The sequence below is a fragment of the Sceloporus occidentalis genome, unplaced genomic scaffold (assembly GCF_023333645.1).
Source record: "Sceloporus occidentalis isolate IW3139 unplaced genomic scaffold, rSceOcc1.0.p SCAF_113, whole genome shotgun sequence".
In the NCBI taxonomy this organism is placed as follows: Eukaryota; Metazoa; Chordata; class Lepidosauria; order Squamata; family Phrynosomatidae; genus Sceloporus; species Sceloporus occidentalis.
Window position 1 is genome coordinate 1,395,248 of NW_028317093.1, and position 27,992 is coordinate 1,423,239.

At 42.8% G+C, this 27,992-nt stretch overlaps 1 protein-coding gene across 1 annotated transcript; it reads left to right on the forward strand.

The window, feature by feature from the left end:
* The first annotated feature begins 4 nt into the window (after nt 1-4).
* LOC149282533 (ficolin-2-like) lies at nt 5-27,990 on the forward strand. The gene is made up of 7 exons (XM_089498106.1): nt 5-65; nt 162-275; nt 1,227-1,265; nt 25,884-26,011; nt 26,649-26,778; nt 26,995-27,129; nt 27,749-27,990. Exons 1-7 carry the CDS (start codon nt 5-7, stop codon nt 27,988-27,990), a joined length of 849 nt encoding a protein of 282 aa, XP_089354232.1.
* The last annotated feature ends 2 nt before the right edge of the window (nt 27,991-27,992 follow it).

Below are 27,992 nucleotides of genomic sequence, written 5' to 3' on the forward strand. Positions count from 1 at the left end.
CATCATGCCTAGGTACCAGCATTTTGGTCCAGCATATCATGCTGCAGCACCCGATCTGCCGCAGAGTATGTGGCACTTGCCCAACGTGCCGGATGGCTAGTACTAGTTAATGTCACGTTCTTCCGTCTCACATCTCTGACTAGTAACTCTTATATCCTCAGACGTGAAGATATTGGGCGTTGGGGACTCTGACAAGCTGGCTATTCTCAGAGGATGTCCCGGCTTCCCTGGATCTCCTGGTCAAAAGGGAGAAGCCGGTTTGTCGGGAGAGCGAGGTGAGTGCGGAGCACAGCCGTATTTTCACTGCATTATTGTAGAATTCCCACTAAATTACCCATAATTTAATTACTAACGAAGGCATACAGGAAAGTAGCGATGATATAAATATATTTTAAATTGCTATTTTTTTTTATTTTAGGGCTTAAAGGATCTGTATGTTAACCTGGCAAAGTTGGACCCCCAGGGCCAAAAGGTTTGTTCGCCGCTTATGTACATTTCAAAAAATTGTGTTTTATCGGCAGATGTACATTTTAGGGAGATGCTGGGAAAACGAGCTGGAATTGATTCATTTGAAAGATATGTAACCCCTTAATGATAAAGCCCGTACATGTACAGGCTCAAAATGCATTGTTTTCAATGGATTTAGGGACCGCCCATTGTCCCTAAGGGGTTAAAAGCTAGCCGTGTATTCACTAGATGGAGCCTGGGAGAGAGTTTCTCTGACCTCGCTATGCATCAGGAAGGGCAACGCCAGCGATCATCTCCTGCGGGAAAGGATCAGCTGGCCCTGTGTAATGTATAAGTTATCTTAGTGTTTTAACTATGCATTAAGTATGGTCCTTATGGGTTTTCGGACCCAGATGGGCTATTTCTGTATTATGGCGCAGAAAGTATTATGGCGCGTTTCGTCACATTATTTCTGCCGCATACCGGGGGCTCCAAATTTTTAGTTACAAACAGAAATAAATAAAATTCTGATTGTCCAATCGGGACAACAGCATCAACATGGTAAATTTCTTCAAACAAAGGCAAAAAAACGCCTACGCTTTTTATGCACGCTTTGTACAAATCTGTTTCAGAAGGGGTAACGTCCTCAGCGGGATCTCCTTGGTTATGGACTCCTGATTCTGGAATGGAGCGGTTCAGCCGTTACATTCATCTATATTCGTTATAAATGGGAAACCTCTTCTGCTTTAATAATCTCTGGTGCTTTTCTTTGCCAACAGGAGACAAAGGAGATTCTGGAACATCTGAGCCATTGTATGGTAAGTAGGTTAGAAACCAATAAATAAATATGCCGGATTCAGCCGGCACAGACTTTGCCCCTCGCGCTGCGCTCCTCGTCTGAATGGCCCCCGGGTGCACTCCTTGGCTCGGCTCTGTGGCCACGTGAGAGCTGTGATGGAGATCTGCGCTGCAATGGAGTTTCAGCTCCCTGGGTTGGTCAGGGGAGATCAGAGGTGATCAGGGGATCTCCTCAACCAGTCCTTGATCCCCACTGCCCACCAAACTGGGGCATCTACCCTGAACATTGGCTTTAAATCGGCATCGTCCCGCAGAAAAGGGACTCTTTTCACCAGTGGTAAAACATTTTTTGGTAGAGATCATGTTAGGGAATAGATTGTAAGCTTACAAGAGCAGGACCCCTTCTCCTTCCGTACCAGAAAAACTAAAGCGGCAGATGTAGCAAGGTTTCAGTTTCTCGTCCAAGGTACGGAGGAAGCGAATGTCTCATTGATAAAAGAAAGGTCAGGGCTGTTGGAAAGTAATTCTGGAGTGATTCTAGATAAATGTGCTTAAGGCTGCGTAGACATATGATTTTTTTTTTAATAATGTTTTTGTCATTGACACAATTCTTGGGCATACCCACGCATTAATTGTGCCACTATTACCCCACCGACCCTATTGTTCTCTCTACCCACTACTCTCCATACTCCACCTTTCCTGCCATTTACTTAGCTTCTTGTTTTTCCTGAATATTTCTTCTCTTCATCCTCTTCTCCCTTAAATAATAATAATAATTATACTAATTTTATAATACCTTTGTGTGGCTGAAGTCCCACCCCCTCCTATACAGGCCCCACCCACTCAATGTTCTGTCCACCCCACCCTAGAGGTACCTGGTCTAGTCCTGTTTATAAATTGCACCAAACTTTTCATTTATTATACAAAAGCACACAGAATGATGATTATTACAGCTACGGGTAAATTTAACTGCCCCTCGTCATCTTGTTTTCATTGAAGTTTATTGGAAATCCTTATTCTGTACATTCCGTCACAAGAATTTTAGTATTTCCCAGTAAGCCAGGGATATGGAGCGATAATGCACGTAGACAGATGGAGGTATTTGCAGTCTGTTTAATGCCCCCCCCATGTTCTCTCCCTCAGAACGCAGTGCGACACAACCTCAGCCTCCATAAATGTTTTGTGAGAGTGGAGAACATAAGGGGCGCCGTGTGGATGGTCGACGAGTTGGAATTCCAGAGGAAGAGAGGAGCGAGAAGTTCCCGCTGAGCAACAACGTGGCTGCCCCTCTTTAAAACTTCAGCACAGGGTCTCCTTGTGTTCAAACCTCCCCCCCATATATAACCAATAATTCTCCCACCTGGCAGTAAAGTCTCGCTGGCCTTGTATCCATGTCTACACCTCAATACAGAGCTAATTGAGCGCTTGGAATGTGAATCTCCGAGTCTTTCTTTCCGCTGTCCGACATGTGCTCAGGATTTACAGCCGTTATAAAAACGTAGAAAACGTTTGCCGTTACACATGACAAAATGTGGTTTTCTGGGGAAAAGCACACATCTACCAAGCAAATCCAGTAAAACATCCAGATTTACTGTAAGCAAGCGGTCACAGAGTGGACCTGTAGAAGTCTGCCCGCAGCGGCCGGGTTCCCACGGAGTTGGGACAGAGCTAGTGCTTACGTGAATAAGAGAAGAATTCAACACTTTTAAAACTAATTAGTGTTAGAAACATCACTTTTAGTAACACTGAATGTCCCATCCCAAAAATAATATAATAAAATAATCAGGTAAACCGTTGTTCTGTTCTGAATTTTTGCCTCAAATGTCACATATTTATATATAGGTGTGTGTGGGGGGGGTTATCTTATTTTCTGTGATCCTATTTAGGATTATAGCCAATGTTTCCAAAACATGCTTTGGAACATAGAATTGGGATTATTGAAATTCTGAGATTTCATTAAAGATGAGAAAAGTAATTACTAATTAGAAATGATGTTGCTAAAAGGATAACAAATTAATATATATATATATATATACTGTATATATTGATTATATATATTAGTCACCCCTAAACTGCTAAAAACCACCATAGTTCTATTTTTACCAAAAGTAAAAGAATCTAGAATATTTTGAAATAGTATAGATTATTCCAGGGAAGCCAACAGCAAACGTGGAGAGCCATCCTCACTAGACTTGATTGTGATTTCATGCTGAATTCTACCGTTTCGTCCGAATAATGAACGAACAAATGCAACATTGGACGGGAGAAACTAAAGACGAATGTGGCTGCGTCAGGGAAGGGTGGCACTTTAATTGTGGCTGGGGTATCATGAGACTGTGGTCTTGGTAAATGTGAAAGGATCATAAGCCGGCCGAGCCTGTCCTGGAGCAGCTATTTGCAACGAAGCACTGAATTTGCCCATAAAAATTACCCCTGACCTTTTCCGCTGATGTTAATGACTTTTGGAGATCTCGTTGTCTCTGATAAAATAATGTCTCCATTGGGGACGGTGACAGGTGCAGCCGCAGCCATCGCTTTAAGTTTTTAGAACGATGAAGAAAATGAATTTCCGGGGTACAATTAACTCTGTTCTGCAGAGCTGCTTCTCGTCTCGTTTTGTCGTTAACCGACTTTTTTCAGCAATTGTCCCCAGACTTTTTAATTAAATAAAATTCCTGCTCTGCTGAGTTCTTCTAGGAAGACTCAGAGGTAGACGTGCTGGGAAAAGGTAACATATTAAACAAAAGAAATATGCGAGCTTTTACGCCCATGCAGCCTCGGGGGTAACGGTGCGTTAATCCTCTGACAGTCCTGCTACTAAACAGTCCTGGAGGAATTGTTTAATAGCTACTATATCATGATGGAGTAGATGTTCCAAGGTCCATTCTAGCCACCAAATGGTGTAGGTGGCCTTCAGAATCCTCTTAATGCACAAGTAGACCGTTTGACACTGGTGATGATGACATCATTTTGTTATTATTTATTAACGGGCATGCACAATGTTTTTGGTATCTGATCAGACTCTTCTCAGTCCTCCATAGTATTGGTGGGCCGGTTGGGGAGATCGGTGATCTCCCTTTTTAACCGGCTAGCATAAGCTTGGTGCAACAGGAGCCTCAGTCGTCGCCCAAGAGGCTACATTGTGTCCGTTAAAGAAGAAATGTGCCTAAGGCTTCCTGGGCGACGAATTCAGTTAATTTATCCCATATTGTAAACACACAAAAAAGGCAAAAGATTGGCAACCGTGAGATCTAACTATTGTTGAAATACAAAATGATGGTTCTAGGTTTTAGTAAATGAAATATATAATGGATCAGTCAACTTCAGCCAACAACCAAGACAATATATATCTACGTATATATATATATATATATATATATATATATATATATATATATATATATATATATATATACTGTAAATGAACCAACTAAATACAGTGCAATTAATGCGTTATCCTAACATTTCATGAGACGGATAATAAAAGGACGTTGCCCAAGTCTCGTCTTTCCCCATCAGGTGCCAACTTGATTGAGATGCTGCACTGTAGGTTGTAATCAATGAAGTGGATCGCTGGGATTAATTAAGTGCTTCCGCGCTGTGGATTTGCTCAGATCAGGTCACTAAATCCAATGGCCTGTACTTTACTAAATGAAATGTTAGATTTTATAGTGGTATTTTGCTAGCGCTAACCAGTGTCGGTGTAAAAACAGGGAAGACAGTACAGTTTCATGAAATTCTTTTGTTCTGTGTAATCAGGAATGTTTCGGGTAACTCTGGACCGGCTCGCTGTTCCTGCTTTGCTACTAAATGCTGCATTTTCACAAAACACAAAGAGTTAAATACAGTTACCAATAGGAAACAGAATTAAGAATAACCTGTGTATAAAAGAATTCTTTCAATGGGACATCTCATTTTTTTTCATGAGTGTAGAAATGAGACAGTAGCTATGTGGGTTTTATAGGTTTTATAAAGGGGGGTAGGGAGGGAGTGGGTGGGTAGATCGTGAGAAGGGGGGGTAGGGAGGGAGAGGGTAGATCGTGAGAAGGGGGGGTAGGGATGGAGAGGGTAGATCGTGAGAAGGGGGGGTAGGGAGGGAGAGGGTAGATCGTGAGAAGGGGGGGTAGGGAGGGAGAGGGTAGATCGAGAGAAGGGGGGCTATGGAGGGAGAGGGTAGCTCGTGAGAAGGGGGGTAGGGAGGGAGAGGGTAGATCGTGAGAAGGGGGGTAGGGAGGGAGAGGGTAGATCATGAGAAGGGGGGGTTAGGGAGGGAGAGGGGAGATCGTGAGAAGGGGTGTAGAGAGGGAGAGGGTAGATTGTGAGAAGGGAAGTAGGGAGGGAGAGGGGAGATAGTGAGAAAGGGATAGATGGGTTGGGGGTGGGGGGGGCCTTAATAGATTCTCGCACCGGGGCCCTGAGGTTTCAAGTTACGCCCCTGATTTGGAGAGTAAATCTTATTCTTTAACCTCGAAAACAAGGAGGAATTTTATTAGTTCACAAGCATGCTAATTAAAACTCTTTGTAAAGCAACTTTTTTTCTTTGCATTGTATCAGAGAAGAGGAAGTCAAGATAGCGGAGGTAGCAGTGGTGGTAGAGGAAGCAGAGGAAGAAGATAGACAGAAGTAAGCCAAGTTTAAGGACTGAAAATAGAGCATTAGTAAAAGTACAAGAATAAAGGAAAGGAAAGAGGGCAATAGAGGTTGTTGGCTAATACTGAAGGTAAATACGTAAATAAGGTAGGAGAAATTAGACTGAAACACGCCCATTTAAAGGGCAAATGGGCAGGGAGCGGGGTGCATCAAGACCCCGCTCCCGAGACCCGGAGGAACCGGTAGGTACTTCAACTGGAGATCTCCAGGTCAAACACAGAGAGTTCCCAGGTATGCCTATTTGATATATATATAAAAAAAAAAAAGATTTTCTGCGCATAATCTCCTGCACAAAGATGGACTTCAGGTTGACCTCTTGCCATTATAACCATTAATATTAAGTCTTTTGTTTCTATTGCAGAATCTTCTGCTGCCACAAGTAAAGAAGAAAAACACTTGTATTATCTCTGCTTGTTAAATATTTTATTTTAATTGTATGAACGAGTATACCAATAATAAAGTTTAATCTAATTTTTCATGCAGTATTGAACTTCTCTTTTTGCTTAACAATTTGTTACGTGTAACCTGGTCCAGGATCTTATGCAGCAAGGGACTTGTATTAAACGGCTACCAGGATTCTGTTGCCCAGGCATGGGGTTTTTCATGTCATCTTAAGGTAATCGTCCACCACACTCATGGGGCAACAGAAGAGGTCTAAATGAAAGGCAACCTTGAATATAATTTCTGTAATATTTTGAACCAAAATGTAGTCTTACATAGAAATATGGTAACATGTAAACCGCTTCTTAAAGGCAGAAAAAAGTCCAGTGCAATTATAAAATATAGTATTTTTATTATATACACTTCTTCACAAACCTATTTACAAACAAAAAAACACAGGTGTTTGATATAGTTAATACCGTATTTGCTCGATTATAAGACGACCCCCCAAATCTGAATATTAATTTAAGAAAAAAAGAAAAAGCCTGAATATAAGACGACCCTATAGGAAAAAAAGTTTTACCGGTAAATGTTAATTCATGTAAACTATTTTTTTTAATAAAAGCTATGATTACGAAAAATATTTTGGTTTTATTTCCTTCTATTTTCCAACCTGCCCTCCAGTTATGCACATCTGCCCCAGAAATGCCTTATACCCCCTATATGCCACTGTGCCCCATGATATGCCTTTTAACCCTCTAAATGCCACTGTGCCCCCTGATATGCCTTTTGACCCCCTATGTGCCACTCTGCCTCCAGAAATGCCTTATACCCCTATATGCCACTCTGGTATTTAGAGGGTTAAAAGGCATATTATCGGAAAGAGTGGCATATAGGGAGGTTTAAGGCATTTCAGGAGGCAGAGTGGCGTATAGAGGGTTAAAAAGGCATTTCTGGAGGCAGAGTGGCATTGAGGGGGTTAAAAGGCATTTCACAGAGCACTCTGCCTCCAGAAATGCCTTATGCCCCCCCGTTTAACACTCCCCCTCCCTCCTCCAAACTTACCGGTACTTAAGTCCTCTGTCATGTAGCCGGGGCAGCGTGTAGATGTCTATGCGATTCGCGTAAACAACTTCCGCTGCAGCCGGAAGGAAGTGTGGCTAGCAGCGGGGGTTGTCTGCGTCCATCGTGCAGACCTTCCCCGACTGTCAGAGAGAATTTGCCGCACCGGTGCGGGGAACATCTACACGCTGCCCCAGCTGCACACCGGCAGGGCCGGACTGGGACTGAAAAGCAGCCCTGGAAAAATTTGGAGACCAGCCCCATATAGTTTATCTCACGGTGAAGCTCTTATACCCACACGCACCCCTTATACACACCCGAGTCACAGTATGTGCCATTCTTTTTATCTCATTATTTGTATTAAAATGCCAGAAAGCAAAAGTGTTAAAAGGCCCTAATAAATGAAATACATTATACATAATGGGATCAAAACATTTACTACTGCGAACATTTTTAGATGAAAGAGTTCCATTTTATTCAGTGGAACTAAACACTGATCACATTATTCTTCACGGTATTCTGGTAAGAAACTTTTATTTCTTTATTAATTCATGTAGACTATGTTTTTCCATATTTAATAAAAGCTATGATTGAGACATGTTTGGTTTTTATTTCCTTTCATTTGACAACCTACCCCCGAGTTATGCACCTCTGCCCCCAGGCTTGCCACTCTGCCCCCCTGATATGCCTTCTAACCCCCTATATGCCACTCTGCCTCCAGAAATGCCTTATACCCCCTATATGCCACTCTGCCATATAGGGGGTTAAAAGGCATATCATGGGACATAGTGGCATATAGTGGGTATAAGGCATTCCTGGAGGCAGAGTGGCATGAAGGGGGTTAAAAGGCATATCATGGGGCACTCTGCCTCCAGAAAAGCCATATGCCCCCCTATATGCCACTCTGCCTCCCTGATATGCTTTATACCCTCCTATATGCCACTCTGCCCCATAATATGCGTTTTAATCCCCTATATGCCACTCTGCCTCCAGAAATGCCTTTTACTCCCTATGTCACTCTGCCTCCAGAAATGCCTTATACCCCCCATATGCCACTCTCCCTCCCTGATATGCCTCAACCCTCCTATATGCCCCTCTGCCCCGTGATATGCCTTTTAACCCCCTTTTTGCCACTCCACCTCCAGATATGCCTTTTGACCCCCTATATGTCACTCTGCATCCAGAAATGCCTTATACCCCTATATGCCACTCTGTCCCATGATATGCTTTCTAACCCCCTATATGCCACTCTACCATATAGGGGGTTAAAAGGCATATCATGGGACAGAGTGGTATATAGGGGGGTATAAGGCATTTCTGGAGGCAGAGTGGCATAAAGGGGGTTAAAAGGCATATCATGGGGCACTCTGCCTCCAGAAAAGCCTTATACCCCCCTATATGCCACTCTGCCTCCCTGATATGCCTCAACCCTCCTATATGCCACTCTGTCCCATGATATGCCTTCTAACCCCCTATATGCCACTCTGCCATATAGGAGGTTAAAAGGCATATCATGGGACATTTTTGTTTACTTTATATGGCAAGCCGATCCAGCTTGCCATATTAAATAAAAAATAATATATGCCACTCTGTCCCATGATATGCCTTCTAACCCCCTATATGCCACTCTGCCATATAGGGGGTTAAAAGGCATTTCTGGAGGCAGAGTGGCATGAAGGGGGTTAAAAGGCATATCATGGGGCACTCTGCCTCCAGAAAAGCCTTATGCCCCCTATATGCCACTCTGCCTCCTCGATATGCTTTATACCCTCCTATATGCTCCTCTACCCCATGATATACCTTTTAACCCCCTTTATGCCACTCTGCCTCCAGATATGCCTTTTGACCCCCTATATGTCACTCTGCATCCAGAAATGCCTTATACCCCTATATGCAACTCTGGCATATAGGGGGTTAAAAGGCATATCATGGGACAGAGTGGCATATAGGGGGGGTATAAGGCATTTCTGGAGGCAGAGTGGCATATAGGGGGACACACTTACATACACACACATGCCGATTTTTTTTGTTTTTAACAAATACAAAAAACATTATACAGTACAAAAAATACATTATTTTACTCACCTTCTACTTCTCTTGACTTCCTGGTAGCTGCACACTGTTCTCCTCTATGCTGACAGGATGCCACTGACCTGACATCCGGTGCTGCAGCAGTCTGAGTGCGAGGGGGCGGAGCTTCCACCTCACGCTGCTCCCATCACTATGCAGCCATCAGACTGCTGGGAATGTAATCTAAACAGCCGGTGCGTGCTGATGCCGCCGGCCGGAGCTACCTTAACACTTTTTTTTTATTTATATGGTAAGCTGGATCGGCTTGCCATATAAAGTAAAAAAAAAGTATTGAAGCAGAGGCGGCCGGCGGCATCAGCACGCATCGGCCGTTCAGATTACATTCCCAGCAATCTGATGGCCGCATAGTGATGGGAGCAGCGTGAGGGGTGAAAGGTCAGTGCGAGGGGGCGGAGCTTTCACCCCTCACGCTGCTCCCATCACTAGACGGCCATCGCACACGGCTGCTGGGTGCCGATGCCGGCCGGCCGCATCAGCACCCAGCGGCCGCTTTGATTAGATTTCGGGCAGCCTGGGGGGCAATTGCCCCCCCTGCCCAGCCCACCCCTGGCACCGAGGGAGGCGTTCAATGCCATTTGCAGCCGCTCAGCAGCTGTCTTCATGGTTAGTCTGCCGGCCGCCCAGCCCACGGACCTTCCGGCCCACCGGGAAATTTCCCGGTATCCCGGTGGGCCAGTCCGGCCCTGCACACCGGGGACTCAGAAGTACCGGTAAGTGGGGCGGGGGGGGAAGACAGGAGGATCCAGGACCCCTGCAGCTGCGGGGGATCTGGATCTTAGTTGTCTCATAGTCAGACCTATTTGAGGTCTGATTATAAGACGAGGGGTATTTTTCAGAGCATTTGCTCTGAAAAAAACCTCGTCTTATAATCGAGAAAATACAGTATATACATTTGTAGGTTGGTTCTGTATATTAAACTTCATCATACGCTACTTGACAAGCAAACACAGCTTGTGAGTTTATCGACCTAATGTATACAATTGAAACATAAATGCCTCGGTTTTCTTTCAGGTTAATATTCTCCTGTATCTTATGCTTTGTGATAAGACAGAAACGGATAGACCATGGACGAAAGGTATTGTGTAAGGAAGCAATATTGATAAATACAAAGCGAAATGTCTGTGTAAAGGCAGGATGATTTGAGAGGCTTGAAGACTGTGATTACATAACAGGAGTCCTATAAAGAGACACTCTACTCGATAAAGAGTCCTCTAAAACAACAATACATGCAATATGGTGTCCCTATTCAGAGAGACATCTATTCAAAATGTTTTATCCCTAAAGGTGATATTCCACATATGGTGCTGAGTACAGGCAACACCTTGGAAGCTTCCAAGAAAAAAAGTGATGTAACGTGAAATCATGTAAGCGGAGTATAACTTTTCCATAGTAACAAATTATATCAATGAGGTTACATTCTAGGCTACATATGCAGGTTTCTTATAGAACTGACCATACTAATGAAAAGGCAGTATAAACCTCAGCAGCCATGATGTTACTTTAGATTAAGTCTAAACGAGAGGCATTACCCGTGAATAAATCTATATATATATATATGTATAATATGTGTGTGCCTGTATGAGCATTCCTGTGCACGTGTATGTGTGATCATGGATGTTAACTTGTAGGTGTGTGTGATCATGGATGTGTACTTGTGTGTGAAAGCATGGATGTGTTCTTGTGTGTGTGCGTGTATGTGAGCATAGATGTATACTTGTGTGTGCGAGCATGGATGAGTAATTGCGTAAGTGGGGTGAGATGGAGTGTGTGTCAGTGAGTATGAGTAAGTGTCTGTAATTTGTGTAAGTGTGTTTACATATGTTGGAAGGGAGGGTAAGGGGAAGGCACAGACTAGTTGTTGCAGTTGGGGGGCCTGCACCAGTGCCCCGTGGTTTCTAGTTATGCCCCTGGGAAGGCCCTTTCCTATCCCAGTTTGACTGTGCCCAGTGCACAAAGCAAGGTCCATAAAAATGGGTTTAGTGTGGAAGAAGTTGACTGACCCGCACAAAGCCCTGACCTCAACCCCATCAAACACCTTTGGGATGAACTGGAATGGAGATTGTGAGTCTGTCCTTCTCGTCCAACATCAGTGCCTGACCTCACAAACGCTCTACTGGATAAATGGGCAGAAATTCCAACAGAAACTCTCCAAAATCTTGTGGAAAGCCTTCCCATAAGAGAAGAAGCTGTTATAGCTGCAAAGGAGAGTCCAACTACATATTAATGTCTATGTATTTAGAATGCGATGTCATAAAAATCCCTGTTGGTGTAATGGTCATGTGTCCCAATACTTTTGTCCATATAGTGTATATCCAAGAATGTAATGTAAGTATCACCAAGATGTTATTATTCAATTGTTTTCCATATAGCAAGGCTTTTATAAAGAGGGTATGAAAAACAACCAGTACTAGAATCTTACAAAGGGTATGATAAAGATTTTTATCACTATCCCTGGAAGCTTTAGTCTGATTTACTGATACATTTAATGCCATTACAGAGTTTTTGATTTGCGTTCCTGGGTAACTGGAGTAATGCACTGTAGACACAAATGTGTCAAAATGCGTTATTTTAAACTACCTATGAAGCAGATTTTTTTATTTTTTTTGACATACAGTATGTTTGCAACTTTTAGTACATTTGTTTAGTTTAGAGCTACACGTTGAGTACAAGAACATCACAGTATCCACCAGGAATTTACAAGTGATTATCTGATGTTCAACTGATCCCTGCAAACATGCTTAAAAAGATACGCTCAATCCGCTTGTTTTACATAGAGAGAAGTATGAATTCAGAGTTGGTTTATCTTAACAATCAGCTAAAACTCGACTAAGCACAGTGACTTCAAATGGCCATTCCTTCTTTATCAAATAAAACTTCAGTGTTACATGTTACACACATCTTTAAGTTAGCTATATTGGCAATGAGAGTTTATTTTCTGAATAATAAATTATGTCTTGTTCTTAGCAAATACATTAATATAAACATTTATATTGAAATGGGTCACTAACGTGGACTTTGTTTTAGGTATCACACAGGCTTTTAGTTCACCTGCAAACATGAGAATTGGGGCAGAAGATTGGCCTGGATTTTGAAAACATACCAGCAACTACATGCAACCAACAAAATGGTAGAAAGCTATGCGAGTCTGGGTCCAAGATTCCAACATGGATCACATGTTGGATAGTATGTGAATAGTGTAGAACTTAAGGGGACATTTTACTAAAAATAGTAATATGCTACTTGTACTTATTGCCCTATAACTTGCAAAAATACAAAAACATTGGGTATTTCTAAACTCAGGGCAAATTTTAAAATCTATTTAGCAGGTATTTTCATTAGTTCTTGTAGTAAAAAGCATTTTCAATTTTTACTATATATATATTTTTAATACATTATATGATATGATCAAAATAATGGACTCTTATATTTTCTTGTCCTGAACCCCCCCAATATATAATGTGAGTGGTTACAGTACATGAGAAAAACGAAAATCATAGCTAAGCAGCCATTGTCGTGAAGGTTACTTTAATATGCCTTCATCAAAACTAAAATGCAATAGAGCACTTATATGACCTAGAAGTTGTAGCCCTGTTGCTGCAGCTTCCCTCCTCGTCTGTGGTCACTGTTTGCCACTGATTCACTCAAATCAATGGGAATGCTTATCGTGCTTGTGCATGGGGGTCTGAATAGACCCTCTCCTGCAGTGTTCACCGATCCAGTGCTAGAGCTGACTTGTTGTAAGTATATCACATGTAGGGAGATGTGTTCAGCTCAGGGCTGGGGCAAGGGTTTTAGCCACCTTAGGCAAAACCTCATTTTGTTGCCGCCTCGTGGGCAGACTCATGTGAGCCCATCGTACACATGAACCGCCACCCCCTCCTGCGTTGATGGCGCCTATGTTTCCAGTCCTTCTCCGTTACAAAATGGAAGAGCTGGAGCTTGGAGTATTTATAAATATAAATAAGAAGACAGACGCCTCTTTGATCCTCCCCTTTCTCATTATCTCTCCCATTTGTTTATCTCTTGCTTTTCTCCCTATCTCTCCTTCTCTTTCTCTCCGTTTTCACATCTCCCATCTATATACATCTCTTCCTCTTTCTCCACTTCCTCTTTCTGTATACCTCACCCTTTGTCCACATCTCTCTCCCCCTTTCAGTTTATCTCTCCTGCTCTCTCTTCTCCCCTTTATCTCTCTTCCTCTTTAACAACTGGATCCTTTCTATGTGACTTGTATTAGTTTTCTATGTACCCCCTTCTGTAAATGTGTTCTAGCTCCCTTTAAGAAGTAGACCTAGGCCTGGACTGGTCATCTGGCATACGAGGCAAATTCCCGGAGGGCCACTGGTTTACAAAGCCACACACTCACCATTCTGTGCAATAGGAAGTTTTTATGGGTGTTTTTTTTGATCCAGTTAATTTGGGGAGATATAGTCAGTAAAAGCTGGAGTCTGTGACCTTAGCAAAGGCAAGATGGCCAAAATCATGACTAAAGCCCCAAATTTCCTTTTAGCATCACTTTAACAATACAAATCCCTGATTTGTGACACTTGAAATAATCTCACCAATAGAATGAGATTAGGATACCCCCGGGGCATACATTTCTCTGACACTTTACACTTACACACAGGAAGAACACATGCATTGCAGGGGAGTTGTTATGTATTGACCAATCATACAAAAATAACTCCAGAGCTGAACAGTGCAGCCAATGGCAGCTAAGATTTTATTTGTACCCAGGAAGAGAACCTCGTATGTGCGCTGCGCTTGTCATCGTTCAGCCCGTGCTGCGAAGAAGGGGAGAGATGCGATGTGTCAGGCGGTAGGAAGGCTGGCACGTATATGGCAGGAAGCGACTTTTCTGCCCACTTTGGAAATAGTTGTGTTGATATGTGGAAATCTATAACCCTATACTGGGCGGTCTGGACTCCTCTTGCAGGTAACGCTTGAGGGCAGAAGGGTATTTACATACAATTTTAGCAAGCTTTATTGCCTATATATATATCCGCACAACATACATGTATATCACACAGCAAAGAGTTCTAATGCTGTCCCTAAGCCGTGCAATAAGCTTAATGTAGTCATTTTACTCATGGAGTTGGATTATGACATCAGATTTGCGATTCAGTTTATGAATATCACTTGTTTAAATGGTTCTTTGTCCTTCGCACAGGCGTTGGGGTGGCTGTGACTCCTCTTACAAAGAGTACGCAGAAGTACTCAAGTGTCAACATGAATCGGAACACACATGACAACATCTCCACAACTGACTTCAAAGGCCCGGTGCATGTAACTTATGTTACAGAGAAGGAGAAACCACGCTCGGAGATTCCCATCAGTAGGATGAAGCTATCCAGAGATGCTCTTCTCTATATTTCTCTGATAACCTGTATGAACCTTCCCAATGACATTGATTCAGAAGAAACTCTTTAAAGATGACAATGCATCAACATGATTCTAAGCTCCGTTCCTAGAGTCCTGACTTGGTATGGCCACTTTCACGTTACCATGAAACCACCAAACTGTTTAAGGACACTGGGACGGCGTGCACTGTATATATGTCTAGAGGAACTCAAATTATCCGGTACCTAGTTACCACTTACCACGTCTTACCATGTCGAAAACATAGTAAACATAATGAATTATATCATTAATTAGAGAGAAAAAAAAAACAATTGAAAAAAGTGAAATAAGTGCATTGATATTCAATAAATGAATAAGAAAGAGTTGAATTAAGAGTTCACACTAGAAAACTTGTTCAAGGCTCCACAATATAATAATATCTCCATTTGTCGGGCTTTTGTATTGGACCCACTTGCCAGATAAAATTGAAGATCTGTAACCAATGTGATGAAAACCAGGAATACATCGCTCATAACGGGATTCAGATTGAATTAAAAAAAAATTCATTAAGTATATTTTGAAGAAGCCAGGTGTTGTATCTTTAAAACAATATAAACATGTTGTCAGTTCCATTGTACAGTTGTGTCTATGTTAAGTATCCATCGTGTATTTAAAATATTTGAAATAAAATTAAAAGTGTAGCAAAGTCTTGGTATTGTTCTTACTGAGCTCCACAAGCAAAATGGACACTTAACTGCATACGTTGTATGATTTCTATTGAAAGGTGTATGTTTGGACATCAGAGGTCTCTCCTACAGAAGAAATGGTGACGAAAAGACCTCTGAGGTCTAGAAAGCTTATGTGCTTATAGCATGGACCAGGTTAAAAAAGTATAAAGATCAGTGGGTGCAGGGTTATGTAGCAAGAAGGAAAAATAGGAAACTAGAAATGTATGTACCTTTGGTATCCAGGTAGATAATTCCGATACCAGCCCGGAGTTGTTTAATTTTTTTTTATATATATATGACACCCCAGCCTAAAAAGCTTCCATCCACCAATTGGTGTACCCAAAACAAAAGTGCTCTGTGAAGACATGTAGAGTATGTTCTCTCCTCCATACACAATGAAAGTTTGGTGCTGGTACATGTCAGAGGTAAGGGTGATGCACAGTTCCCAAAACCACAGTGCATTATCAATAACAATAAAACGTGGTGGGGTATACCTTTCTGATCAAAGTCAACATCCCTACCTAGTGTTAGGCAAGACCACAACATGGTATACAAAAGTTGTGATCTACCTGACCCAAGTTTCCGTGTTTAATACATAGGTACTTTAAGATAAATTTGGAACTGGAAAGAATTACACTTTTCTACAGTTCCAGCTAAAGATTTTGAGAAACATCCTCTGATCCAAAGACAAAAATGGCATTTTCCTTGTACAATCCCCCCACCAAACGCACAAAAAGTCTGCTATAAAAAAAGGTATTAGGACAGACTCCTTAGGTACCACTGCCCTTCCTGTCCCTCTCTACCAGGTCTCTGTATCATACAAAAATAGGGAATTGGAAATGTTCAATAATATATATATATATATCGTTCTGCTTTTGCTTTAACAGTAGGATTGCAATGACATCCTGGAGTGTTTTGATTCTGTTTTAGTTATGTTTATTTTTTATTAATACTTCTGTATTTTTGTAATACTGTATTTTCTGACACGATCACAGTATGTTGATCTCCTCTCCGTATCTGGTCTTGTTCACTGTTCATTCTAGAGTCTTTCGGAACCTGGTATGCTTACCGATTTGTTTTAGCGGACCGTTGTTTTACTGTGCAAACGTGGGAGGTGTCTCTCATTCCTCTTATGTACACACTATAACTTGTCTTTACGCATACCTTGAATAAATGGAGATTTGAATTGAGATAAAAAAAACCAAAAAAACCGTAGGATTGCTGCAACTTAGTAAAACAAGATGAAAATGTAGGGTATTTTGATGGCACATGACCTATATAAAAACTCTACGCAGCTATCAAAAAGTTTGTTCCAGACAAGTTAAAAAAAAAATAAATAATGTAAAAAAACCTATGCATGTAGGGTATTTCCATAATCTAAAAAACACATACTGGATTTCTCTGCCATAACTCATAACCTGTGCCAAAAAAATTCTAAAAAACACAGAAGCGTTGGTGAAAAAAAATTCAACAAAGTATTTCTATAGCTAATTTCAGCAGTGATTGGTGGCCAAATGTCTGCTTGGACTGTGTCCTGAAACCACTAGTGACATATCCTAGATTGGGTGGTGTTCATGGCTTCTTTGTTTAAAATTTCCAGTTACAAACCCAACATACTAAATGTAAAAAAAAACAGTTCCAAAACAGCAATATACACCTTATAAGCCCAATTAAAATGCTCGAAATGCATATACAATCTGGACACCTGAATTGTTGTTGGGGGTATGTTCTGTCAATTTAACTGATTTAGTGAGGGTTTAGATATATATGAAAAATATGGGGTTTTAGTATTTTGTATAACATTACTCATTCTAAATGTTTAACTATGATGTGTGTGAAGATGTAAGTGACGTCTAAACATGAGACGCACTGATGCAAATTTGTAACCTTTTAAATTCATACATTGTCCTTTTTGTACACCTGTGCATTGGTGTTTTTTAATAAAGCATGAAATACCTGGCAAAGGGCCCTGAGGAAGCCAGCCCTGCAGCTCTTTAGCATACACACTGGTTGGGCCGAACCATTGGTCTGGATAAACTCCATTCATTTTTGTTATTACATATGGTTACACCTACTTTTAGTCAATAGTATAAAAAACACAACAGAAACTGATGGTAATTTAATTTATTTATTATTAATTACAAAATTAATAGTCCAATTAATTAGGCCTGAAAGCAACCTCGAGACTCACGAAGAGTCACCTTTCAGCACGCAGGAGAGGAAAAACCACCTAAGGGTGGAAACCTCTGGGGAACCATGGCTTGAAAGATTGTCCTTCCCTCTGGACACTAAGAGGTTAACTGTGTATTTATACCTGTAGAAAAGAAAAGGCAAAACGTAATTGACAACACGGAAGCACAAAGCTTCGGTGGATGATTATGCCTCCACCGCAAGCTCTTTCCCTTTAATAGACTGCCTTAACATCATCAGTTCAATATAAACGGACATCGCATTAAAAATAGACATCGCATTAAACATGGACATAGCATTAAACATGGACAGAGTATTACACATGGGAGTAGCGTTAAACATGGAGATAATGATACACATGGACATAGCATTACACATAGAGATAACATTAAACATGGACATTGCATTACACAATGACATAGCATTAAGCATGGACATAGCATTAAGCATGGACATAGCATTTGTCATGGAGCTGTCTAGTCCGACCGACTACCTCCGCTGTCTTGTGCTCCCTTAGCCTGGGACAACACACTTTCCCCGGTTCCCCAGTCACTAGCCGAGACTCAGTGTAGGGTAAAACCAAACGAAGACTGATTTATTTCGGACACACAAGGCTGGATATATCCATCAAAACACACATTTACATAAAATAAGATATTGGGACACAAACTGCCCCCCTTAATCTGCCTCCCAGAGACAACAGGGGCAGTAACGAGATTAACAATACAATGGGGGGCGGGGGACTGATTTATACAACATTAAACTGAAACAATGGCAGTCACTCCCTGGTTGCAGATCCTGGCTGTATGCTGGAGATAATCCCCTCAGACAGTGATGAGATGATACTGCTGGGGGTAGCCACAAAAGTCTTTACAAACCCAGGGCCCATAGTCAACAGGGAGGAGGCTGGCAGTTAGGCCTCTCCAGTGGTCCCAGTGATTGAGGGTTCCGTCACAATTCTCCCCCCTCCAAATTGGACTGACACAGGAGGAAACCCCAAACGGGTTGACTCCGTAGTCAGTCAGTTCATTTGGCCCATCAATGCCCTCCCAAAATTGTTGCTCCTGTTGCTGCTGGGGAGATGGGCCGGCTGCGCCATCTTCCGGGTACCGCTGGGGAGTTATGTCTCCTGCATCCCCTCCCTGGTGCTCCTGCTGCCGTTGAGGAGGGAGGTCAGGTTCCTCCTGTCCCGGAATTAGGTTCTGCCGCTGGGGAGATGGACCGGCTGTTCCACCTCCCTGCTTCTGCTGCTGAGGCGGGTCGGCCGCTGTATCTCCCTGAATTCCTGCAGCTTTGGTGTGTGCTGGGCAGAGGCCAGCGATGCCCTGCCCTGTTGCCAGCGCTTCAGCTGGGGTTAGGGCATCTTCTGAATCCGCCACTCCGCTGTACTTCCGAAGTCCGGATCCTGAAGACTATCCCATAATAATCCTGGGCCACCAAAGTCATAGCCCTCTGGAGAACATTCTTCTCTGTATACCACTGCAGAGCCCTATAGTAATTTTCCAGCTCTACCTCCTGTTGGACCAGCTTGTCCAATTCGGATACCCATTGCTCCTGGGGTTGCTGTCCCAGGAATGACATGCGTAGTTCCCGCTGGTCTCTAATCTTTTGTTCGGAGCTTGGAAGACACTGACCCCGGCATATAACAGCCCTCTGCCATAGTGACTGTCGAACCAGTTGCCTCAGATTCTGGTATTGTTCTGTAGGCAGAGTAGTGGTGTAGCAAGAGAGGATGACCCACAGCAGCCCCTGGTAAAGCTTGTTCACAGATCTCCAGGTCTTCATTTCTGATTATATTGCCATTAGAGGTAATAACACAATCAAAGGAAAGGTTATCTGTGGTGCAATCATAGGCCAAATTAGGACTGGATGCTGAAGAAGTTGATGAGAAGGTATGATTCAGTGCTTTCTCTTTCCATGTACCAGGGGTCACATAGCTGCCCTGTACCCAGGGCACTACTGGGGGCAGGGGGGTAGTACCAGAACTGCACTGGTTCAAAACAGGAGAAGCAGACTTGGTATGGGAAGCACTGATGGAAGGCCCCTTCCTCCTCAGAGATGGAATAGGGTCATGAATCTTTGCTATCAGTCCAGGGGAGATATTAGGGGCTATGCTAGTCTATGGTGCATCACACTTTGCTGAGGTAAGAGTGATAGGAGTTGCAATCATGGCTGAACAGAAAGCAATAGGAAGTTCATCCATATGGGAGCAACCCACACTGCCACAGACTGTAGAATCACAGAAGCTGCATTCCATCACAGAACAGTCATCAGGCTTCACCTGGACATCCACTGGAGTTTGAGAAGCATCAGGAATCACCAGGGGTGGTATATACTCCATGGGTTCACTGTCCTGGGGAATAAAGCTACTTCCCCTTTTAGGAGAGCTCTGTGCTTGTGACGTAGACTGTTCAATCAGTACAGAGGGTTTGGGAGGTTTCAGAGGACATTGGGTGATCCAGTGTCCCTTTTTGCCACAGTAAAAGCAAGCCTCATCATCACGCCTTTGTTGCAATTCGGTTGTGGTAAGGGGTTCACGTTTCCTAGAAGATTCCTTTTTCATACTGGTAACAGGCTTGTTGGATTTCTCAGGTGATCGTAACAGATGTAGGTGAATGGTCTTCATGGGGACGCAAAGCAGGGAGTCTGCTTGGAAGGACGCAAAGCAGGGAGTCCGCTTGATCAGGACACACAGCAGGGAGTCCGCCTGATCAGGACACACAGCAGGGAGTCCGCCTGATCAGGACACACAGCAGGGAGTCCGCTTGATCAGGACACACAGCAGGGAGTCCGCTTGATCAGGACACGCAGCAGGGAGTCCGCTTGATCAGGACACGCAGCAGGGAGTCCGCTTGATCAGGACACGCAGCAGGGAGTCCGCTTGATCAGGACACGCAGCAGGGAGTCCGCTTGATCAGGACACGCAGCAGGGAGTCCGCTTGATCAGGACACGCAGCAGGGAGTCCGCTTGATCAGGACACGCAGCAGGGAGTCCGCTTGATCAGGACACACAGCAGGGAGTCCGCTTGATCAGGACACAAAGCAGGGAGTCCGCTTGATCAGGACACAAAGCAGGGAGTCCGCTTGATCAGGACACAAAGCAGGGAACCAGGAACAGTACAGGTGCCGAGCCACAGCAGGAAGATCCATAGACTTCAATACAAAGGCCCTGACTGAAGTGCAGGGCAGGTTCATAAAGGCAGGGTAATCACAGGTAACAAGGCCCAGCTGGATGTATTGGCTAGGGCTCAACCCAGGTAACAAGGCACACCTGAGTTCTGAGTGCTCCAGAGGGCGGCCACTAGTGGTAGCAGATTTAAACACCACAGGTATAAAAAAAGCCATGGTTCAGGCAGCGAAAAAGTGGTTCCTGACAATAGCATTAAACATGGACATAGCATTGCACATAGAGATAACATTAAACATGGAGATAACATTAAACATTGACACTGCCTTATACATGGATAAAGCATTAAACATGGACATAGCATTTGTGACAGGGAGATGCTTAGTGTGGCATTTGGGTACAGGTGCTATCCAGATTGTAAATATGGGTCCCTGGGGTGGAGCAATTGGAGAGCAGGGTGGGCCAATGCTCCGTTTCCCCATGCTGTGGAAATTCCATGCCGAGTTTTCCAGGAGGCAAGAAATCTGCAGGATCCGGTCCGGGATTCCTATGGGGCCGGCATCAGGCACAGGTGCTGGACATGAAAAGCCCCTGGAGCTGAACACTCAGAGAGACTGTTGGGGGAAGAGGTAGTTCCCTGTGCTCCTAGGGCAAGGAGAGGCCCTGAAGAAGACAATCCCTGAGCCAAGTGAGGCAATACCTGCCTGGACGTTTTGTGTGTTGTCTGGGGGAGGTTTTCCAGAGCCTGGCGTAGCTGGGTCTGGCTGGGAGGTTGAGGTAGTGGGTGATTAGGCTGGTCAGTCTGGACCAGCATAGTTCAGTTAGAGAGGGCTCCAATTGGGAGCTAGGTTTTCTTTTGCAGGTTTCACAGATATGCAATACTTTTATCCAGCAAAAAGAAACTTCACGTCCTGATCATCAATAAGTCGTCACAAACACATCAAGGCCATCCTCCATAAGCATATGTATTTCAGCCAGCAATACACAAGGGCACATACCATGCAACAGTCAAACAGTGGTTTTTGGGGATTAAGCGGTTAAAAATAAGGTGTGTTTTTTTTTGGTTTTTTTTTTTGGTTCCTGCTTTCTGCCCACAGACCATAGCAGTGCTTTGCCCGCATCCTCCACCATATGTGACAAACCCTATAGCATGAGGGCCATACATGTCACTTTTAGGGGTCCTAAGCACAGTCCTCTAGGGCAATTAGAGCCAGGAACAGCAGCTCATTTTTTTTTTGTTGGTTCCTGCTTTCTGCCCACAGACCATAGCAGTGCTTTGCCCGCATCCTCCACCATATGTGACAAACCCTATAGCATGAGGGCCATACATGTCACTTTTAGGGGTCCTAAGCACAGTCCTCTAGGGCAATTAGAGCCAGGAACAGCAGCTCATTTTTTTTTTGTTGGTTCCTGCTTTCTGCCCACAGACCATAGCAGTGCTTTGCCCGCATCCTCCACCATATGTGACAAACCCTATAGCATGAGGGCCATACATGTCACTTTTAGGGGTCCTAAGCACAGTCCTCTAGGGCAATTAGAGCCAGGAACAGCAGCTCATTTTTTTTTTTATTTTTTTTTTGTTTTTTTTTTTCTCCTTATTTTAACCGCTTAAACCCCAAAAACCGCTGTTTGACTGTTGCACGGTATGTGCCCTTGTGTATTGCTGGCTGAAATACATATGCTTAGGGAGGATGGCCTTGATGTGTTTGTGACGACTTATTGATGATCCGGACGTGAAGTTTCTTTTTGCTGGATAAAAGTATTGCATATCTGTGAAACCTGCAAAAGAAAACCTAGCTCCCTATTGGAGCCCTCTCTAACTGAACTATGCTGGTCCAGACTGACCAGCCTAATCACCCACTACCTCAACCTCCCAGCCAGACCCAGCTACGCCAGGCTCTGGAAAACCTCCCCCAGACAACACACAGAACGTCCAGGCAGGTATTGCCTCACTTGGCTCAGGGACTGTCTTCTTCAGGGCCTCTCGTTGCCCTGGGAGCACAGGGAACTTCCTCTTCCCCCAACAGTCTCTCTGAGTATCAAGCTCCAGGGGTTTTTAATGTCCAGCTCCTGTGCCTGATGCCGGCCCCATTGGAATCCCGGACCGGATCCTGCAGATTTCTTGCCTCCTGGAAAACTCGGCATGGCATTTCCACAGCATGGGGAAACGGAGCATTGGCCCACCCTGCTCTCCAATTGCTCCACCCCAGGGACCCATATTTACGATCTGGATAGCACCTGTACCCAAATGCCACACTAAGCATCTCCCTGGGGTTTACACTGTCACACATTACACATAGAGATAACATTAAATATGGACATAGCATTAAACATGGACATAACACTACTCATTGAGATAGCATTAAACATGGAGATAACATGCAACACATCGGAAGGATTTTATTTTGAAATATAACTATTTCTGGTGTGAACACCAGTTTTACCGCCATTCATGCGGGACAGCCATGGGTGCCAGGCTCGTGCCGAGTTACGCCAACCTTTTCGTAGCCGAATGGGAAGCAGAACAGATATGGCACAACAATCCATTTGAAGCAGACCTGGTGCTGTGGAAGAGATATATATCGATTATGTGTTAATTATATGGAGGGGAACACTGGATAAATTACATCAATTTATAGAATACATCAACTAGAACCAATACAACCTAAAATTTACTTTCAACATACTAAAGCAAAGTGTTGAATTCTTGGATGTGGAACTATTCACAGAAGGCAATGCTCCAGAAATTATAAAAATGCTACCGATGCCAATGGTTTCATTGATTACACAAGCTGTCATTACCCAGCATGGTTAGATAACATCCCCACGGCACAGATGATGAGAATAAGGAGGAACTGTACACGGGACCAGGACTTTATTAAACACACCACAGATGTTAAAAGTAAATTTAGGGAGAAACACTATCCAATAGAGTTATTAGCGAGAAGTCAACAGAAAGTGGAACAAATGGATAGATCTCATCTACTAAAAGGAAAGCCCAAACATAATATGAACAAGAAAGATTTAAGTTTTTCATTCATTAAGGAATATAATACTAAGGCTCACCACATTAAAAAGATATTGCGGAAACACTGGCATGTCCTGAAGAGCGATGACATTTTAGGTCCCCTCTTACTGGAAAAACCTCAAATCATATACAAAAAAACACAAATAATTTGAAAAACATTTTCCTCCCAACAAAGAAAACAGAAATTAATTTTAATACCTTTCTGGGCAAGAAACCCATTGGTTTTTTCCCATGCGGTAGGTGCAAGATGTGCACCTACCTACCAAGGAAAACGAACAGTTTTATCAGTAATAGGACAGGGACTACATACGAAATTAAGAAATTCATCACCTGCACCACCAAATTTGTAATTTATTTATTACAATGTCCATGTGGTGCACAGTATGGGGGAAGAACAATCAGACCACTTAAAGGAAGAATTTAGGAACATCTTGGGAACATTAACAATTCAAGCATTAAACACCGTGTCCCGCGATACTGTAATTCATGTCCTGTTTTCTCAATTAATCAATTTTGAATCATGGGAATAGACATTGTATATGTATTATATGTATTATACATAATTCCAATATTTCGTATTTTGTATTATTGTTTGGCACTTTTCCACCCTTATTGCTCTCTTTTCCCTGGATTCATATAGACATTTATGTATAAACAAAACCCATAGTATGTTTAGTTATAGTTCATATATCCACGTTTAATGTTTTCTCATTCATGCAATCAAATCCTTAAACGTTTACATCCTATAGCGTTTATACTACCTTCATGTTAATCCGTCTTCAAATGTCATTGCTTACCATCTGCACTTCACAGCACAGCAGGACACTAGGACCCGATGCAACACCAAGAAAAGAGACAGCCCTACGGAGAAGGAGAAGCCGTTTCTATGGGGACGCGTATAAACAGAATGACGCCAGTACGCACATCCAGCCTCCAATACGTCTTCACGTATTGTGGAATGACGTAACAGCGCCACCTAGTGTACATGTGCGTACAACACGTCCTCATGTTCTGGGAAACAACGTTGCACCGCCATCTAGCGTACATGGAAGAAAATACAACGAATTAACACATAAAAAGAGTGGAAGAAGCGATCAAATACTTTTTTCCTGAGGAAGCCATTAAAGCCGAAACGCGTTGAGGAAAGACTTTTTATTTCACTTAATGGTTTGAATTTTACAGATTTATATTTTATATATCTTAAAGTACTTTTTTAAAATTTAAATAAAAGGGATATTCCCATAATAAATCTATATTTTTAAATATAAGCAGCAGTTGTTTATTCTCTGGGGGTGGTTTTCCCGCTCCCTGGCTGGAAGAAGTTGCCGCACTGTATCACAGCGTTCGGGGGATTGGACCTGAAATTCCACGACATTTAGAGAAGGGATCCTGGACACCGTGGGCTTCCCCTACCCCCCCTCCCTGAGTGCACCTTGCACATAATTGTATGTGCATTGGATTCCGTGAGTGCAACCATTTACTACCTTTTTCACGAGCTGCTATGAGACGGGAATGAGAAACAGACACAAATCTTCAGCACTGTTGTGAGTGCAACTAACGCAATATAATTAACACCGTATCGTCTGAACGGTCTACACTATTGTTGTTTCGTTTGTTTTTCTTACATGAGCGCCCCCTATTGAAATTGAACCTATACTTTACAACACCTGGAGAGAGTTGTTTTTAAGGAGGCAGCTGTGAGAAAACAAAAGGGAAGTATTTTTAGAGATTTCCTTATTTAGCACACACTATTTTTGGGACACACCGGTTCTCCTCACAATCTTTTTACTAAAGCACACACACCCAGGCACTCACACTAACACAACCAGACAATCAGAGTGTTTTAATGCCCGTTCATTGGATCCGTTTTATCGTTATTTTATTGTTTATTGGATGAATCCACGTAACGTACTTATTACCTCTGTATTCTAGATTCTTCCTGTTATACAGCAAACTCACCGTTATTATTGCTTACTTATTGGGTTTGAATCCAAATAAATGCAACTATTTGACGTATTGTGTTTTTAATTCTCGCTTTTAGCTCCGAGGAACTGTAAGGAGGTTCTGGATCAGGGAAGCGTTCTAAGCGACTGGTACGCAATATACCCGGATGGCAAACGGCCACTGAAGGTGTTGTGTGATATGCACACCGACGGCGGAGGCTGGATCGTAAGTGCTCAGCAGGGAAGATGAAATATGTAGAAAATATCTTTACAATATATATTCCATTTACCGTTTGATCCAATGCTCTTCATTCATAAAAATCTCACAATGGTATATAATCAGTACGAAAATTTAACGTATTTAATAAATATAATATTATAATGTAATATATATTAATAAATATATTCTATTTAATATATGAAGTGTGTCAAATATCATATAGATATAAAATATATTTGTATAATAAATCGTCAATATGTGACCCCCCCAAAAACACAATTGTGATGTAAAAAAAAAAAAAAAAAAAAAGGAAAGTGATAAAAGCCAAGAAATAGTTATACTTATATCTATATGTCCATCCTTCTTTGAAGATAGACAATTCCCTCTAGGAATATATGTATATATAGGGGAGAAAAATGTTTTAGCACAAAAATAAAAAATAAATAATAAATCTGGTTCTACAATGGTCATTGTCGGTGATTAAAAAAAATTTTTTTCATGACAGTTTTCAAGATACTTGGGGGAAAAAATAATTAAAGTAAAAAAATATATACCGTATTGCTTTTCCGGTTGGCATGTTAATGAATGTATTTATAAACGGGGGATGTCTGATCTCAGTGTTTTGTTTTTTTATTTTGTGCAGGTTTTCCAGAGACGGTGGGACAGCTCGGTGGATTTTTTCGGGGACTGGAATTCCTATAAGATGGGGTTTGGCAGCACTTTGAACGAGTTTTGGTTGGGAAATGATAATCTTCATATGCTGACCTCATCAGGTGATCTTTTTACATAAAATTTTAGGCCTATGATTTCTTCTGTACATCTCGTTTTTGGCACCTGAAGCGTTCTGTACATTTCCCGGTCTCTCCCGTTTAACGGATAGATGTCGGCTCAATTACCTATTCACAGACAAAATATGCTTTAATATACATCAGTTATATTTTTTTTAGTAGCTTATTTTAACACGGCTCCCGTTTCCACCTTTTTTTCAGGCACGTGGGAATTACGCATCGACCTACAGGACTTTGAAGCGAAAAAATATTTTGCCAAATACGCGTCTTTCAAAATTTTAGGAGAGTCTGAACATTACAAGTTGCTATTAGGAGCTTACACCACGGGTAACGCAGGTACGGCACGGCCCTGTATAACACCACGGGTAACGCAGGTACGGCACGGCCCTGTGTAACACCACGGGTAACGCAGGTACGGCACGGCCCTGTATAACACCACGGGTAACGCAGGTACGGCACGGCCCTGTATAACACCACGGGTAACGCAGGTACGCCACGGCCCGGTATAACACCATGGGTAACGCAGGTACAGCATGGCCCGGTATAACACCACGGGTAACGCAGGTACGCCACAGCCCGTATAACACCATGGCCCGGTATAACACCATGGGCAACGCAGGAACGCTACGGCCCGGTATAACACCATGGGTAACGCAGGCATCGCCCGGCCCAGCGCTACAGGTAACGCAGGTACGCCACGGCCAGGCATTTAAGGACATGCGCTGCCATAAAGCAGGTCGCACCTTAATTCAAACACTTGCTTTAGGTAAATATCATGATCTCCTACAATGGCGACCTTCAAGTGGGTGTCTCCATCGCTGTAGGAGAATAAATGATGCGCTGCATCTGTTTTACGGGAATCCCTCATGTATCTTGCCCAAGATCATTGATCTCCGGATGATGATATTCTTTGGTTCCAGCACCTGGTTAAATGGTTTTGTTTTACCTGCTTTAGGAAACTCCCTGGATGTTCATGCCGACATGCCCTTCTCCACCAAGGACAGAGATTCCAGTCCAGGCAAACGTGCGAATACGTATTACGGAGGCTGGTGGTATAACAGCTGCCATCACTCAAACCTGAACGGACGGTATCTGCAGGGGCAGCACAGCAGCTACACCCACGGCATCGACTGGGTACAAGCTAAAGGCTTTCATTACTCATTCAAATATTCAGAAATGAAGGCTAGGCCCGTATAACG